Genomic DNA, 18,653 nt, shown 5'->3' with positions numbered 1-18,653 from the left:
CGATCACGTGCCCTAGGGCCATGTCGTCTCTGTTGTCCGTGAAGGCGCGGAGCTGCAAGACACAGGGGGGAAAGGGAAACCTAAAATACACCAAGCATCTGTTCCTAAAAGAAATGTGTCTATAAAAAGGCATGAGAATGGGCATTAGAGTAAGAAGGCATGGAATCAGAAAACAAAACCCAGGGGCAAACGTCCCTGCGATGTGTTAGATGGGAGCTGGACAGCAGGGCGGGCCTGAAGGTTCTGGATTTGTGGATCAGGGTGAGAGCAAGGTGATTCGTCCCATATGGCAGAAAAGACCTTGGGGAGTTCCTCTAAGGGACAGGCAGGGTACGAGGTGAGCAAGAAGCCATCCAGTGGGGAAGAGCTACCTAGTGAGCAGCAAGGGCAGGAACAGGACTCTGCTTCAAAGGAGCAGCTCTGCATAAACTCACACTCTGAATAGATTCTGTTGCCCTGTGTGATTTGATGGTTGAATCTGGCAATTACTGCATGAGAGCAGAGACCTCATGTTGTAACTCTCTTGCACTTAAACCTTGAAATGATCCTGCCCTGCAAGGTTCTGCCCTGCCTGCAGCCCCGGGCTCTGGTTCTCTCAGGAGTCCTTGGACTGGCCCAATGCTGTTGGCCTTTACTGGTGTTGATCCTAATGCCTGAGAAGCTTCTTCCCACCATGTCTACACAGCAAACTCACCAGCGCACAATAACTCCAGTTGGACCCCCCTCTCCGGTAGCTAATACCTGGCAAACTATATGAATTCACAGATACTTAGTGAACACGACCTTAGATGAGGTTATTTGCATGTCTGTAGCGCTATGCTTTCTGAACCTCTTGAGAATGAGAATAATTTCCTGTATTTGTTTGTTCCCAGCCCATGTGCTTTTCCTACTATACTATCCTGTCCCTTTAAAAATACTAAACTGGGGGCCAAATGGTGGGTGGCACAGCAGTAACACACTACCCAGCAAGGCGGGACTCACCCACGAAGGTGCTGGGTTCTCGTCCCAGGGCTTTACCCTATACATGGTGGGTGCACTTGGGTGTGTCCGTGATCTGGGACGGCTGGTGCTGGGGTTGGATTATGGCATAAGGACCTTGCTGGGGTGCCTGTGTGTCTCTCTTCCTATATCCCATCAATGCACACACACTAAATCATCGCTAACAAGGTTCTCGGTTTAAATCAGTTCAGACTGTGAGAATAACTCAAAGTAAAATGTTTGCAGGTTAGTTGACTTGACGCCTACCTTAAAACAGGCTAACATTAGATGCAGGCAGTACGGCATGATGGCCTTGCTGGTACAAGGCAGAAGCTTCAGGTCCGAACCTGACGGAAGGCCACAGTGTTACGTTAGTATTAATGCTTGTTATTATAAAAGAAATGAAGTGAAAAAGAACAATACGCAACGGTCACATATCTCAAACGCAGTTAACCCCGATGACGCTGTGTGATGGTGAGACTGTTTTTCATGGTCTCTGGATTTCATCTATCAACCTTCCTTCCTAAACTTGCTTAAATACTTTTTTTTTTTTAAGAGACCTTTTTTGCTGTAGGGCATGTGCACTCACCAGAGACAGAGACTGAAAGATAGAAAGTGAGAAACTACGCCCCGAGGGGGATGGCCATGCCACAATCCCTTCTCCTCCTGGGATCTTGGGCATGCACACACACGTGCTTGGCATGAATTTCAAGCATCCAAGTCTGGGACCTGAACTGCAGTCGACCATGTGGGAGTTTAGCGACATAACCATTACACCATCGACTGGTCCCACTTAAACACTTCTTATTATAAAACATGTCCAATACACAGAAAATTATATAGGGAATATTAAAAGCACCAGTATGCTCACCACTCAGCTTTCTAACATGCAATTTATAAAGATTTACAACACATGATGATGAAATGATTTGAAGCCTCTCGAGCACCCGTCTGACTCCGTTCCCCACCCTCCCCGCCAGGGCCCTAACGGACTGCCGTAGTCCTTCCCACGTAGGTTATATACTTTCAGCGCCTGTCTGTGTCCATGAGTGGCACGGAGGACCGTCTTCCGGGCTGCTCATCACTGGTGCCATGCCGTATATACCCTTCTCCAAACTGCCTTTTCCAGTCAACCTTCTGTTTCAGGATCACTGACACCAGCACATACAGTTCTAGGCGTGTTCATTTCCGCTGTTACATATTGGGTGGTCGGAAAAGTCACGGCATAGTTTTCTATGCAAAAATGCATCATGACTTTTCAGACAACCCACCAGTAGTACTCTGCTGTTTTACGTATACCACAATCAATGTATCCATTCTTTTCATGGTGGGTATTGACATTGCCAATTTTTTACTATGACAAACAGTGCTAAAAAATTCTTACATATATTTTCATACGTGGAAAGACAAATTCTTACATATATTTTCATACGTGGAAAGACTTTTAACAATGGCTTTCAAACCAAGATCCCATTTTTTTTCTGTCATGGTCTATACTACTTATATTCTAAATCTTCTTCTACCTAGAAGCAAGAGGTAGCAAGAAATAATGTGTGCGTGTGTGTGTGTGCGTGTGTGTGTGTGTGTGTTGCTAGTGGGAGGGTGTGCTTACCAGAGAGAAAGAGATGGACAGACAGACAGAAAGTACCTCCCCTGGGGGATGGCCACGCTGTAATCCCTTCTCCTCTATTTTCCTCTTGGGAATCCGGGCATGCATACATATATCCAGTGCATCTCCCAGTGCACTGGGATGAACAGTGTAGCCAGCCATGTGGGGTCCAGTCACCCCAACCAGCATGTTACCAGCTGGTCCACAAATACATTTTTAACATGGAGATTATGTACACACAAACTCACATGGGTTTATATATCTACATCAAAAGTTCCATAAAATAATATTTATGCTTTCCACCTGAGATCATTTGAAAATATTATCAAACTCTATCTCGGTAGAAAAGAAAGCTGATGGAAACTCAGGACAGGACCCAGGAGGTGAAGACCTATAGTTTGAAACACCCTGATCTAAGGAATGCGCTAGGAAGGGAGGCACGTGGCTAGGGAGTGGTAGCTTCACCCTGGTAGGCTGAACTGATTTCCACGGTGTTTGCATGAACTTGAGAACCTTCTAGGAGCATACAGCCAAAGTGCTCAACGACAACCACGAGACAGTCTTGCTTCTCTTTCACATTTTGCATTTTCAAGTGTGTCGGATGGTAGTGTATTGTTTTAATGTGCATTTGCTATATTACTAAGAGGCTGAGAATATTTAGAATATTTTTCTTCAAAGATTTTAGTTTGAGGCCATTTGGATTTCTGCATCTGCTATTCATATCCTTTGCCTGTTTTTCTTGGGGAGATGTCAGTTGCTTCATACTGGTCCGAATGTATTTCAAAATTCTGGATACTATGTGTTTGTTGATTTTATGTGTTTGGCAATTTCTTGGCAATCTAGGGCTTAGCTTTTCACTCTGATGAGCATATATTGTATTGGTATTTTTATTTTTTAATTTTTATTTAATTTTTATTTTTTTTTTAGTTTTGCTGTCGAACACATGTGCTCACCAGAGACAGAGAGAAAGGGAGGGAAATTGAGAAATCACCCTCCCCCAAGGGGAATGGCCACACCATAGCCTTTCTCCTCTATTCTCCCTCAGTATTTTGGGCATACATGCATATGTGCCCAGAGTGCTTTTCAAGTGGTCAGGTCTGGGACTCGAACCATGAAAATGGCCATATGGAATCCAGTTGTTTTAACCTCCATGCCACATCTAGCCCAGCTGTTGCTTTTTAAGGAACTTTTCCATTTCATCTAGCCCACTGTATTTATTGGCAAAGTTAGTTATAACTTATTCTCTTATTGTCCTATGAATTTTGGTAGAGTTTGTAGTGACCGTCCTGTTTTCATTCCAGATACTGATAATCACCTCTTCTTGTTTAACCTTCTTAAGAGTTTATCAATTTCATAACTGTTTTTAAAACAATAATTTTGGGGGCCAGAGAGTGGTATGGTGGTATTATGCTGCACCCACACAGGAAAGTCCCAAATTTGCAGCCTGGGGCCTCCCTCTACCGGGGAGCATGTGCACAAATCTTTGATCCAGGCTGGCTGAGGCTGGAGCAGGATCACACAGTGAAGACCCTGTCAGGAGGTCATTGACTTTCTCTCTCTCTCTCTCAAGAAATAAGTAAATAAATCTAAAAAATAAAACAAACAAACAAAAAAAAAAACAAAAAAAAGGAGCTAGGGTTTTATCAATTTCCTAAATTTTGTTTTTTATTTGATTGATTTCTGCTTTTGGTATTACTAGTTCCTGTCTTCTACTTTCTCCAGGTAGAATTTGCTTATTGTTTCCTAACTTTTAAGGTGGAAACACATCAGTTGTACACTTAGCTTTTTAAGAACGTGAATCTCAAGGTGAAGCTCAAATGGTCTAATTCAGATATGCTAAGAGATACTTCCTAACGAATCACCTACCCGTCTTCTAGAATTGGGCAAGACGGTGAAGTGCTCACTGAAATCCTTCACAGGGATGACACTCGGGAAGTAAGGACTGCTCTGGAAGGAGAGACAGGTTTATGGCTGCTCATGAAAACACAGCCAACGACAACAGGGAAAGGCATTAAGTTCCTACACAGTCCGCCAAGCCCTACAGCTCACGATACACTATCTCATTAGGAATTATTGAGCGCTTCTCAGCCTTGGGTCTGAAAGTTATTTTTTACAAAAATAATAATGAAACTTATCACTGTACCTTTTCTAAATTTGGGCTTTATTTTTGAGGGTTCTTCCTGCGATTTGCCGCCATCTTGAATAGGGAGTACCATGTAGCACATCAAATCCAGGACTTTTTCACATGTCATCTGAAGGAGAGACCAAGAGAGCTCGCCTGAAGCTTTCTGAAGGGAAAGCAAACGTAACAGCCAACTGCCTGCAGCATCTACCCAGGCAACACAGGCACGTGGAGGGCTGAGGCCTTGTCACAGGACGACCCTCTCTTTACGTGAGTGTCGTTCTGCACCTCACGTGTGTGCACGCGTGCATACTAAATGCTCATTACGTGAGTGTCGTTCTGCACCGCACGTGTGTGCACGCGTGCACACTAAATGCTCATAACAAGGCTCTCAGGGAGATGGAATCTACGGTCTAGACCCTGAGGGGGCCATAACCCATTCTCGGCTGTTACAAAACAAAAGAACAAAACTTAAAAACTTACCAAGTATTCATTAAACTATCAAGGTGTTTAACGGCACAGTGAAATTCAAAGGAATAAAGTTCCTGCCTTAAAGATAAAATACTAGCTCACTCAATAGAAAAATGAACAAACGAGATGTGCAGTGAGGGTCACACAGGGAAGAGCAGGAGCTGGAGCCCAGCGTAAGATGTAGTGGAAATACACATAGGCCAGACGAGCAAGAAAAGCTTCAGGCACGAAGGTTACCTTGAGCTAAGCCTTCAAGGGGGAAGGATTTGGAATGCAGAACAAAGCCAGGTTTTAAGGCAGGAGATAGAGGCCTGAGGCAGGGCTGCAGAGGTCTGGGAGATTTACTCGAGAAGAGAGGAGGCTGGTTTGGGAAATGCAGCTCCGAAGGCAGACAGAGGAGCTGGTGGGTGAAGGAAGGCTGCGTGCAGCGGCGAGCAGGCTGGCCCGGACTGGGGCTCGGCTTCACTGCTGGGCCATCCGCTCGAATTCTCATGAGAGCACCCACATTCCGTTAAGCGAGCATTTCCCATGTGTCAGGCACAACCGTCTATCATCTCTACTGCTCCCCCCTTTTTCACGTCTTTGCACACCCAGAGAATATCTGGAGAGCTGCTCAAGGCCGGCTGCAGGTGACCCTGGCGGCTATCGCTGCCCTGGGACATGGCTGACGGCCCGAAGGCTGAGGGGTCCACATCCTGGAACCTCTAGAACCCATGCCTGGCCACCGGGTTAAGAACTTGAGCTCTGGAGTCTGGGTAGTGCGGCGGCGGCAAAGCAAAGCTCTGGGAAATGGAAAAGTTCCGGTTCACATCCCAGAGACCTCTGAGCGTGGGGGTGTTCATTGACCTAAGGCTGTCCGACGCTGCGGGTGAATTGCAGAGGACCCTGTTGGAAGTGCCTGGCTCTGTCTCATGTTAGAAAGGAACTTAAAAAAAAAAGAGAGAAAAGACCTTGGGCGCAGCCCTGCAGCTGGACAGTCCTGGTGACGTGATTTGATCCACACACAGAGCAGTGGGGGCGGGATTTGTACTTGAAAGTGATTTTCTGCCTCCGTCAGTGCCCACCTCCCGCCACTCCTTTCTATAAATCTTTCCTTGACTACGTGGACCCAAGTGAAAACACCCTTCCCGAATGCCTGTAGTATGTATATATCTGAGATGTCTAAATTAATATTGGATTTTTAACTGGCCAGTTACACAGGGTCAAATATACAGAAAATATTTAGAAAACATGTTTACCGTTTTAATGGAATGTAAACATTTATTGTCCATCTATGCTGTGCACACCATGGTAGGTGCTGAGAGATTTAGAGGAAGAAAACACAGCCCACCCGTGGTAGGAAGGGCCAGCAGCCTCATGGAGGAAACAGACTGCTGATTCAGCCACTCCTGCAACACCCCTCTGAGGTGTCACCCACCTAGAGAGTCCAAGGTTTGAGCAGGCTAAACATACACCCTCCTTTTCCCACTTAGCAATACCCCTAGTCAAGTAGGACAGAACTGAGCACATGATTAAATGGTTGCAGGCAAGAAAGTTAAGCCTAATTTCAGAGAACTTATGGTAAAGAGAAGATGAAATAAAGCAAACATAATTTCACCAGCGCATAAACGACTGTAGGCAGAGACTCCAAGTTCGAGCGAGCCGGGGCCAAATGCTCTAGGGAAAAGGGAACAGCAGATACCTGGGGTGGCCGGTGCCCCGAAGGCTCTGTACGAGACACACTTACTCTGTACTCCCCTAGAGCAAAGTGGCACGTGGCCAGCTGGATGAGCGCCCTCTGGTGCTCCAGGGTCCCCTGTCCCGTGATCTGCGGCTGAGAAAGCGATCCCTGGAGAGCTGCCAAGTGATGCAGGCTGGCGATTGCCTTTTTATACTGACCCTTGGGAAGACAAAACAGCAAGAAGGGACAAAAACAAAACAGAACGCTGCTGTTCACAAAAACCCTCCAGAGTTCAATGAGCAACTACACGTAAGATGCCTCGGCCGGACCCTCTGAAGAGGGGGAAAGGGCACTTAGCCACAATAAAATCAACTTACTGAAAGCTAAATTCAGGTTCTGTATAGAGATCCCTTTTCAGCATAAGAATTTTTCTTTCTGGTCTTAGACCTTAAGACTAAATAACACAAGTCTTTCGATAAAGTATACCTTGGATACGCCACCACTTTAGCAATATTTCCCTACTGACACTGCTTCACTTTCGTAAAGGAGGACAGCAGCAACCTTCCAGGTGTGAGTCCTCCACACTCTCCATTCTCAGATGCTGGAGAACAGCCCATGGCAGTAGAGAGAGGACGGGGGAGACAACGTGTCTTCCACTGAAAAGTGAAAGTCTCCCTTTATAGAGGGGTGTGGCTGGGCATACCAAAGGTAACACAGATGGCCTTGGCATCTGGGCGTGATTCTGAGATGACAGCGGGCCATCATCCCTCAGCCGCCGAGGGAGAGGGCGGACCATGTGCAAATGAGCCGGGGCTCTCCCGGGGTGGGAACACAGCATGCCGGCCTCGCACGTCAAAGCTGCTGGCAGCAGGCACCCTACGGTGACTCTTAGTACCTGCAGTGCCCTTCACACTACCTGATAGATGATCATGTCAGTGAGGAAGATTCTTAACCAAAGCCAAGTATCCGTCTTCCAGGCCAGACAAATTCTTGTAAATTCTGCAAATTCAAAAGCAAATTTATCAAATGCGGAAGCAGAAAACGAAGCGAAGAAACACTAACAGCAGAGATAGATTACGAAAAAATGTATAGTAATTCTAGGCTTGGATTTCGAAAATAAGATTCTCGATAGCGACCAGCAATAGACAGTCAAGGTGGCACACACACGGCACTTCTAAGTAACGCACGGCAGTATTTTATTACGTAGGACCATTTACCAAGCCCGTGCCACATGCCAAGAGCTGCTTCAGGTGCTTTCTAGGTATTCGTTTATCTTCTGAAGTGCTCTGCTTTCCCCAGAAAGGGCTCCCATTTCATTTTCATGCAGGTAAATAAACAGTGACACCAGAGGCTTTACTCATTTTTTTTTTAGACAGATTTTTGCTATAGGGGGCGTGTGTTCGCCAGAGAGACAGAGAGAGACAGAGAGAGACAGAAAGCAAGAGATCATCCCCCAGGGGTGATGGCACACCACAATCCCTTCTGCCCAGGATCTTGGGCACACACACACACATGCCCGACGTAAGTTTAAAGTTAATTTATGGCTGAAGGAAAAAATCTCCCAAACAGTCCCTTACATGTTCACAATTCTATGATAGATGCAACCAGGAGGAACTGAATGACACTGTATTTACTGAGAAAATATGACACGCCACCCCTGCTGTGTGACAGGGGGCCAGAGGATGAACGTCCACTGGCTGAAAGGCAAGCCCTAAGCTTTTCAGAGTACAGAAAACGCATTGGCTTGCAGAGAGCTAGTGACTTCTAGTGTCAATATTCTACAGAGAAAACCCCACCTAGCTTTATGTTTTTAGTGAAAAAAAATCAGCTTTTCACTGTTTTTGGATTTTGAGTTTTTCAAGCAGTGGAGTTAATGCAGAAAAAAACTGCAATACCATTTCTATTCTTTATTTTTTTAATTTTAATTTTTTTTTTTTTTTTTGTGGAGAGGTTTTCGCTATAGGGCGTGTGCGCTCGCCAGACAGACAGAGACAGAGAGACAGAAAGTGAGAAATTACCCCCCAGGGGGGATGGCCACGCCGCAATCCCTTCTCCATTCTCCTCTCAGGATCTTGGGCACGCACGCACACGCGCCCGGTGTGAGTTTTAAGCCACCGGGTCCAGGACACGAACCGCAGTCGACTACATGGGAGTCCAGCAACATAGCCATTACACTAACTGCTGGTTCCCTCTTTATATTTTTTTTAAAAGAATTATTCTATTATTTTATTTAACTTTATTTATTTATTTAAACTTGACCAGAGAGGGACAGAGAGAGAGAGAAAGTGAAAGAGAACAGCCAGGTCTGGGACTCAAACCGCAGTCGGCCATGTGGGAGTCTAGCACCCTTAACCATCACACTGTCTGCTGGTCCCATTTGTACTCTTTGTATTCTTAGTCGCACAGCCATAGGAAAGAAACAACTAACATCACAAAACAGACCCACCCAGCAAGAAACAAAAGGCTAGCAAGCGGATATTTAAAGACCGAGACCTTTCCCTCAAACTGCACCTCCATGCTGATGATAATGTACCCACCTGCTAAGAGCTCAGAGGGAATGGTCTTTTGAATATTAGTAACTGCTTAGCTATCCCATCAAGAAAGAATCCTACAACATGTATGGACTGTTGCAATCCATTCAATTAGCCTTAAGGGACTTGGCATCTCAAGTAGCATTGTGAGTTTGTAGCACAGTGATTTTGTATCACATGAGAAATGGAACAGCATCGCCATGCCGCGTGCATTCCCACCTTTGTCGAGGAATTCGAGGGAAGACAGCAGCTCCCAGCTCTCTCTGGCCAACTTAAAGCTCTCCAACACTTCGATGGAGTTAGCGAGCTCCGCTTTATTGACCACGATGTGACGATTTCTTCCTTTCGTGGAACAGTCTTCATCGTCCGAACTCTGTGTGCAGAACATGGAGAATGGGGTGGATCCCAGTGAGACGTGCTCAGACACTGGAACGCCCTCTGTTCACGCTGTCGGTGCCATCTCTCCGATGGACCGATGTCCAGAGATCCCACGTGAACATATACATTTTTTCATTCAACAACTGAGCTTTGAAAATGAAAGACCTGTGCGTCTTTATACTCATGCATTTGAATTTTACTTCTAAAATTTGTTTTTTGATCGCGAATGCAGTTTGGGTTTTGAAATGTAATCAATGCCATTTGGTAAGAGCATGTGTGAGTAATTCACCCCAAGGTTTTCAGCCTCGTTACTACTGACCTTATGGGCGGTCCTGTGCACTGCGGGTTGTTTAGCAGCATCCTGGCCCCTAACATAGATGCCAACAGCAAGACCCTCCCATTCTTGGCCCCTATGCACCCCCATTCCTGGCCCCCATCCCTCCCCATTCCTGGCCCTTAACATAGATACCAATGGCAAGTACCCCCATTCCTGGCCCCTATGCCCTCCCATTCTGGCCCCTAACATAGATGCCAATGGCAAGCACCCCCATTCCTGGCCCCTATGCTCCCGATTCCTAGTACTTAACATAGATGCCAACAGCAAGCCCCCCCCCCCCCCCAAGCTGTGACAATCAAAAATGTCTTCAAACATTACCAAATGTCCCCTGGGGAGGCCAAAATCACCTCTAGCTAGGACCACTGCCTTATACAGTAATTCACTCATCATCATTTAAAAATCTAAGCTTGATCAATTTAGCTGCAAAGCTGAATTTTACAAAGATCCATCGCTAGCTAACCACTAACATAAAAACCGTTAATGATGCTAGGGGAGAGAGTTACCATGGGTTTTTCTCTGCCCTCGGCCAGCTTCCTCTTCTTATGTATGTGTTTGTTACGATCGATTTCTACATCGCCATACACATTGGACACGTCTTCAAGAAGAACCAGCGGGACTTGGCTTGGGGGATTGGGACCTACAGTTGGAAAACATGGCAGTTAAAAACAGAGCAAGGGAAAGGACACTTAATGTCACGGGGAGTTTCCTCAAATGTCACGTGAAAATGAAGGTCACTAAAGATACGTTCACTGCTCCTCCGATGAGCTAAACAGACAAGTACACACACGCAGAAGAACAAAGACACAGGTGTCTGCCAGATGTTAACAAGGTTCTCTGCAAAGCAGACAACAAGTGGTGGCTCCTCCTTCATAACTGTTCTTAGATAGCTGCACATTTTTTACAATGACCGCAAATCATAAAATTACCATGAAAAGCTAGACTACAGAATTACATGTTCCTTATGGTCATACATTCTAAACAAAATCTAAAAAAAAATGTATGAAAGATTATGAGCTAACAGACGGAATGGTGAAAGGACTGTGGTGCTGTCACTCCCTGATGTCTGTCTGCCAGCTTTCTGGGATATATATGCACAAATTTTCATACCCACATATAAAATACTATAAAAATGTACATTTTACTGGAGAAACCTTTGCCTCTGGGGATGTCTTTGGGACCTCTACTTCAATACTTCTGCCATCTTTTAAAAAAAAGAGGCCTTTGAAATCTGTACTTGGTTTCCAAGTATTCTACATTCTTTGATACAGAAATTCATAATGAAAATGTGCTTTACTCACTAAGCCAAAGTGAGCCACCAACTATAAAGAGTACTGGCCCCTCCCTGTGGTCCGGTGAATCTAGCAACGGTTACAGCGATAAACATTCTAGCCTCCTCGGCGTCCCCTATAAACCAGTGTTTAGGGACGCGCTACACTTCGTAAACTCACCTTGGAAGAGTGAGGGTTGTATGCTGTTCACATACTGGAACGCGCTCTTAAAGAACACCAGCATGGTGGAATAAACCACCTGGTTTTTGTATTTCGCGTGGGCTTCGCTGTCGAAGTTGTTCATGTACCTGCAGAGGTCCTTCATCCTATGCAAAATATCCCCATAGCTTCTGAAAGGAAGGAGAGAATAAAACGTAGCCCACTATTCTGAGCCTCTCGGAAAAGGCACCAAGAACAGCCCTGACAGAACCATTACATTTCCCAAGCGTAAATGCTCTCGACATGTAAAATCATCCCTTATTGTCTGCGAACGAATGGTAAATCTCCTCTTCAGAGTTAGAGTGTGGATCCCACCCAGATGGCATGACACGAACGTGCTATGTTAGCTTCTCCTCTGAGCTGGGAAGAAGAGCTTCAAAGTCAAGTGCCATAGCATCACAGTAAGAACTCACACTTTAGTTAAAAGTCTTTTGATAAAATGCCAAACTGATGTCTTTTGCCTAAAAATAGAGGATTACAAAATGTGCCCAAAGAACTGTATGTCTGCACATGATGGGATCTTTTTTAAGTTTTCGAGTTTTACAAGGATCCTCAGATTAGACAGTCGTAAGATCTGACAGGCCATTCAAGACACGAGCTATGTCTTACCGTCTTCCTTTGTCCATCTGCCATTCACATCTCATGCCGACAACATTCAAAATCTTAAACAACCTTTCCCAAGGGTCCACGATCTGGGACGATTTTTCAGTCAGCCCTTCGATGATGTACTTCTGAGAGCTGCGTTTGCTGGGCGACATTAAATCGGGAGCATCTTGGGCACCTGGGATGGGAGAAAAGGCGGCTTAGAAGGATCATCGCTACTTACTGCTTACACAGTACTTGACTGAGAAAGGAAAAGCCTGACTCCCCATTCAAAAGAAAAAGTACAGAATTCCAACTCATTCTACACGGTCTTGGGGACCCGCCACTGGCCACTGGTATAGGCGGGCAGGGAGCCTGGGGCTGTGCTAGTGTTGACGTTCAGTGCCCGGATGCTGCAGTTCCACAGGCTGACCGCTGGGATCGAAGAATGAAACTGGTTCCAGAAAAGTCTCATCTCTTAACCGTAATGGTCATTTTCTAAATGCCGTCTTTTAGAAAGACGATGGAAGCTGGTATGCGTCCAGAGAACAATCAGATAGTGAGGGGTTACTAACACCCAGCCTAACAGGGCTGCAGGCCCTTCCCCTTACCTTGGTGCTGGTTTTCTACCTGAGCAGACCGAGTGATGTAACTGATGTAAAACTCAGCGGCTTTGTTCAAGTATTTGTATAATAAGTTGGCGGGCAATCGGACATCGTGGTTGTTAATGATCAGAGGGAGGACATCGCAAACTGCAGAAGAGGAAAAGAAACTGGCCGTGTTGTCTACCCTGGGGTTCTGGCAAAAGCAGATGCTATCTTAGAGCTCACTGAATGGAGGATCTGAAATAGACAGAAGGGGCCAGCTCGGTGGTGCAGTGGACATTTGCTGCTCAAGAGAATCCCAATGCAGGGACCAGCAGTTGGCATAATGGCTATGTCGCTGGACTCCCATGTAGTCGACCACGGTTTGAGATCCGGACCAGGTGGCTTATAACTCATGCCGAGTTCATGTGCGTGTGTGCCCAAGATCCCGAGAGAATGGAGGAGAAGAGATTGTGGTGTGGCCATCCCCCCGGGGGGGGTGACTCCTCACTTTCTGTCTCTCAGTCGCTGTCTTTTTGGCAAGCGCACACGCCCTATAGCAAAAACCTCTCCAAAAAAAGAAAAATCTAAAAATAAATAAAAAAAGAGAATCCCAATGCAAACCCTCGAGTTCAGTTCCCCGGTTAACCCATATGTGCTGGCATGCACGCCATGATCCTGGCTGGCTACGAGGGCTGGGGTCAGGAGAGGGATTGTGGTGTGAGCAGGACTGTGGTGTGAGCCCCTCTTCAAAGTGATTCTCTTTCTCTCTGTCTCTGTCTCTCAATCTCATGAAAGAAATTAACTCAAAAATAAGTAAGATAAAATAAAATAGAGAGGAGTCTTATTCCACACGGGAGGGTCGGGGTGTATTTGTTACTATGCTTCACACTTACATATATGGTTATGCATACTCTTTCCAAAGTTTCAACTATTATGTAATAAAGGTTTTTTTTTTTTAAATTTATTCATTTTCTACATTAATTCACTATACACCATCACAACACACAAATGAATTTTCCATCCACAATACACTGTCATTGACTCAATCAAGCACATCGACATACATGTTCTCAGCAAATAATTTTCCAATTCTTATGTCCTGCATACCTTGCCTTTTGTTTACGTAATAAAGGTTTAAAAGCTGTGTAAAGTGATTTCTGGGTTGAAAAAATAAACCAAGAGTTCCATTCCATGCCACAACCAGGTCTTACAAAATGCACTTGTTCTCACCGAATAATTTCCTAAAGCAGTTAACGGGAGACTCCTGTTCTTCAATTGTTTCAGCCTCTAACAGTGCTTCCCCGAGGCCAACCTGTTTCAAAATAAAATGAATCACTTAGCGGTGTTATGGTGTAAAATGCTGGAATTGTAAGACACCGGGTACTTTGTCATTTATCACATACTTCACAAATACCTCCTGGAGAAACAAATAATCCCATTTTAAAGACTAGAAAACAAAACAATCTTCAGCAACACAACCCAGAAGGCCAAATCCACTTGGCCACTCAGCTACACGGCCTGGGTTCTTCTCTGCGCGAGCAAAATTCAAATGCTAATGAGATGCCCAGAGACACATAGGAGGCCCCAGAAGTAGGGTCAGAAGGACAATGTGGATGTGGAGATTTTCTAGAAATGGACCGCACAGAAACGTCATCACTTCCAAGAACTGTGAGGAGTACAGATGTACAGTGTGGGCGAGACCAGAGAGAACTGTCTGGGTTTGAAGGCTGTCTTTCCATTCCTGATGCCCGAGTAGAACAGAAAACCCTCTATGGAAATCCACCAAGATGTGTGTTATTCCCCTTGCAACCACACGGGGATGCTCTATGGTTGTGTAGAACAAATCAAGGAGTGTCCTGGGTTGGCTAGTGTCCCCCTCCCCAGTTCATATCCTCCCAGAACCTTAAGTTGTGACCTTCCATTTATTTTACTCTTAAAAATATAGTGTCTTTGTAAATACAATTAGTTAAAATAAAGTTACACTGGATTGGGTGGCCCTAAGATCAATGGCAAGTGTCCTTGTGAGGCTACGTAAAGACACAGACACAAGGGGGAGAGGACCATGTGACAGAGGAGGCAGAAAGTGGAGTGAGGTGGCTGCTAGCGAGGGAGGGGTGAGGAAGGACTCCTCCCTAGAGCCTTTGGAGGGAACATGGCGGACAGCTTGATTTTTGGACTTCTGGCTTCTAAAACTGTGAGTGAATTGTTGTTTTAAGCCACCTGGTCTCTGGTATTTTGTTCTAACAGCCCTGGGAGACTAAAACGAGGAGGTATGAAAAGGTCGACTAGGGCCAGGAGCCAGAAAGAGGGCATGGCCAAGAATAAGCAATGTGTTTGGATGAATCAAATTAATGGTCTGAACTCCGACTCTGTGCCAGCTCCAGGAAGTCACAGACACACTGGAGACGCAGTTTCCTCTTCTGTAAAGGGGAACATTATTGACTTTGGGGCATTCAGGAAGACAGAAGGACACACCTAGCACGGGCCAGTGCTGTCGAGAGCATCAGTAGCCACTACAGAAAGAGGTAAGAGGAGGGACAAGGAGAGACGGTCTCCACAGTGCAGAAGCATGTGAAAAACACACCTGGTAAGACTGTGAACTGGGGCCAGCCAACAGTGTGGTAGTTAAGGTGCTAGACTCCTACGTGGTTGACCACAGTTCAAGTCCCTGACCTGGCAGCTTGAAATCCCCACCAAGCGTGTGTACATGTGTGCCCCAAACCCCACGAGAATGGAGGACAAGGGACTGTGGCGTGGCCATCCCCCTGGGGGATGACTTCTCACTGTCTCTCTCTCTCTCTCTCTGTCTCTCTCCAGTGAATGCACATGCCCTATGGCAAATACCTAAAAGAAAAAAAAGACTTTACTATAGCACTGAAATTCAAACTCATTGTCCAATACAATGGAAAAGGTTACCTTTCACTATACAGACTGGAAATGAGCAGCACTACAGAGCTGAGGGCTGTTCCCCTACACTGAGCAGCAACTTCCCTGGACGCATGCGAAATCTGCTAACAGGGATGTCTGATTAACTCCGCACAGTGAGTCCTTGGCTCAAGGTCAATCTCATCTGTGCCCTCAGAATCTCTGCTTCAGTGTGACACACATTCCAGGGGAGCAGACGGATGAATCTGGGGAAGATTAATATTATTCTCTCCAGAGGCTGTCAAGTGGTGTGGTGGTTAAGGGTGCTGGACTCTCATAGGACTGACTGTGGTTCAAATCCCAGACCCGGCAGCTTGTTTTTTCATTTTCTCTCTCTCTCTCGGTCCCTCTCTGGTCATGTTTAATAAATAAATAAATAAATAAATAAAGTTAAATAAATTAATTCTTTCTTTTTTTAATATTATTTTCTCTGGAGGTAAAAGAATAACCGAACCTTACCCCATGCTGTACCACTGTTTCTGGAAAGCGCCTCAAAAGCAGAAGCAGCATCTCTGACCGTTCCAGCGTGTTGAAGCACTGTTCTGTGACCTTTAGCAACATTTCGCACTGGACTCGACCAGGGAGCGTTTCAAACAAACCTGCGTGTAACACATGGCACGTTAAGAACTTCGATCAGAAAGAAAACACTGAGGGAAAAGCGTTAAGTGAGGCTCTGCATGCACAGAACAGCAAACACTGCATGAAAACTCTGTGGGCTAGGTTTCTCTTACACCCTGGCAGGTTTGGGGGTTTGATATATTTGGTGCAAGACGTTTGCTGAGTCTGACTGGAGGCCTGACTGGACAGTGAAGAACGATGTGAACAGTGTGCTGCATGGTGAGGAAAAGACCACGCACTTGTCTAAAGGGTTTCCAGCAAAGGGCCAACAGACCAAGTGAGGTCATTACCGACGTTTGCGGCCAAGAATAAAACACACATATTAGGTACCAAAACTGCACATGTGGCTTTGTGAAATTACTGTATATGATGTGATGTCCCAGAAACGGTCATTTACACACCACTAAATGAGTACCCATTCTTACTTCTTAAAAACTGGGTTTGTTTGTCCTGGGAATCGTTCCGTAATGCTGATGTGATAATGCTGATTTCTCTCCATACCACCGGTTGGTCTGGGAAATTCACAAACCTATTTTTAAAATGAATGCATTAAATTAAAATGCAGTATCCAGAAAAGAAAGTAAGGACAGTGGAATTCGGAGAAAAACATTTTTCTTTATTTCAAATGAATGGTTAGGTGCACCCAAATAAACCAAAATAAAGATATATAAATAAAGTCATTTTGAAAAAATAAGAGTACACACAAAGTCTTTAGAAATTTTTATAAATGAAAAGACAAGCCATCATGATATATAAAAAGCTACTAAAAAATCAACAAATGAAATAACCTACCCGAAAGGAAAAATGAGGTAAGACAAATCATAGAACACAATTAGCTCAAGAGAAGGGTTGAAACGATACTCTGCCTTATTAGTAACACAACTAGCACAAATTAAAGGAAAAAAAAAAAGTCCACCAATAAAAAAAAAACAAAAACAAAAGCCACAAAAGCCCACATAGTGCCACTCCTTGGGATGCTGACAGCCACTCAGGAGGCCGGAGTTCAGTTCCAGGAAGACCCAGACATGGAAGGTGTGACTGTGTGGACAGCTGTGATCCTAACCAACTGGGAGGCTGGGGTGGGAGGCTAGTCACACAGTAAGGCCCTGCAAAAATACATCCTTTCACTCTCCCCCCTCTCTCATTTTTTTAAAAGGAAGATACCATTTTTTCCTATCACACTGGCAAAAATTAGAAACTGCTAATACCCAATGTTAGAAGGGTGGGGGGAACTGGCATTCTTATCCACGATTAGTGGAAACGTAAATTGGAACGTACTTTCCAGAAAGTATCCTGAGAAGAGGAATACGATTTTATTTTAAATGTGCATACCTTTTGACTATGAAAATACACAACTGAGAATCTAGTTTACGGAAAATCTCCAAAACATGAGTATAGAATTGCCAACACTGAACTGAACTACCAATCATGGGGAAGGATTGTAAGTGTGCACCAGGAAGAGTGGCTACAAATGCTAAAGGAACAGGGAAAAGAACAATGTATCCTCTACACATCCATAAGACCAGGGGTCCTCTGCAGTGATAAAGAAAGCAAGCTGCAGGATAAGCGAGTCTGAGCTCACTTTTGCATGCCCCTTCTCCAAACCCTGCTTAAGTGAATATGCACATCCGTGCAGACACAGGCAGAAGGGAACTTTGGTGGCGCTTAGGAGAGACGTTCATTTTTCGCTCTCTAACTTTATTGTCTGAACTTCTGCGGTGAGCATGACCTTTCCTAAATAAGATAAAACCCTGGACAAGCGTTCTAACAAGAGCAAAAAGAAACAGCAACAGGCTGCTCTGCAGGAGCTGCAGGTCCGGGAGGTCCAGAGGGTCCCGGGGTGGGGGTGGGAGCCTCCGTGCAGCTGTAGGTGCACCCAAGCCCGCCCCACCGCGCCCACTCACATGTCATAGAGCAGCCTCCCCGCGGTGGCGGTGCGTTCGGCGTTTCGTTCGATGCTGTACATCTCATACTGCAACACAGGGTGTGGGCAGGTCACCGACTTGTTACCTGCGGTCTCCAGGCCCCTGACATCCCAAAGGGGCAGCACAAGGGCAGGCGGGTGGGAGGCCCTTCCAGACCTTGGTGGTCCCCAGGGTGTGGGGGAGGCTCGGAAGAGGCGGGAGGCTGGTAGGTTGGGGAACAGGGGACAGGAAACTGGGGAGGTAGGTCTAGGGGGTGCAGTAGAGGAGGTTGGGCACTGGGTAGCTGGGGGACTAGGAGGAAGGAGGCCGGGAGACTGGGGGGGTGGGGAGGGAGCTGCAGTGCAGAAGGCGAGGAGCAGCGGGGCTTAGGGACAAGGAAAGGGAAGCTGGAGGGCAAGAGGCGGGGGTACTGAGAATTTGGAAGGCTGGGGGAAAAGGGCTGA

The 18,653-nt window shown here is 45.7% G+C and overlaps 1 protein-coding gene across 2 annotated transcripts in view; it reads right to left on the bottom strand.

The window, feature by feature from the left end:
- Positions 1-18,257, bottom strand: part of INTS10 (integrator complex subunit 10) — a gene marked incomplete at its 5' end in the record, with an annotated part of 26,140 nt that extends 7,883 nt beyond the window's left edge. The window contains 14 exon segments of one of the 2 annotated variants that reach the window (XM_027774930.1): positions 1-52; positions 1,246-1,325; positions 4,731-4,839; positions 6,907-7,059; positions 7,757-7,839; positions 9,591-9,744; positions 10,590-10,723; positions 11,535-11,704; positions 12,183-12,354; positions 12,767-12,907; positions 13,973-14,054; positions 16,127-16,266; positions 16,711-16,814; positions 18,190-18,257. In XM_027774930.1, coding sequence (XP_027630731.1) covers positions 1-52; positions 1,246-1,325; positions 4,731-4,839; positions 6,907-7,059; positions 7,757-7,839; positions 9,591-9,744; positions 10,590-10,723; positions 11,535-11,704; positions 12,183-12,354; positions 12,767-12,907; positions 13,973-14,054; positions 16,127-16,266; positions 16,711-16,814; positions 18,190-18,257 — 1,642 coding nt within the window. 2 annotated transcript variants of the gene reach the window in all.
- Between the last annotated feature and the right edge of the window lie 396 nt (positions 18,258-18,653).

Source organism: Tupaia chinensis, unplaced genomic scaffold, assembly GCF_000334495.1.
Source record: "Tupaia chinensis unplaced genomic scaffold, TupChi_1.0 Scaffold000494_1, whole genome shotgun sequence".
Lineage (NCBI taxonomy): Eukaryota > Metazoa > Chordata > Mammalia > Scandentia > Tupaiidae > Tupaia > Tupaia belangeri.
The sequence above is the reverse complement of the archived record's forward strand: the minus strand, read 5'-3'. Positions and strand labels throughout refer to the sequence as shown.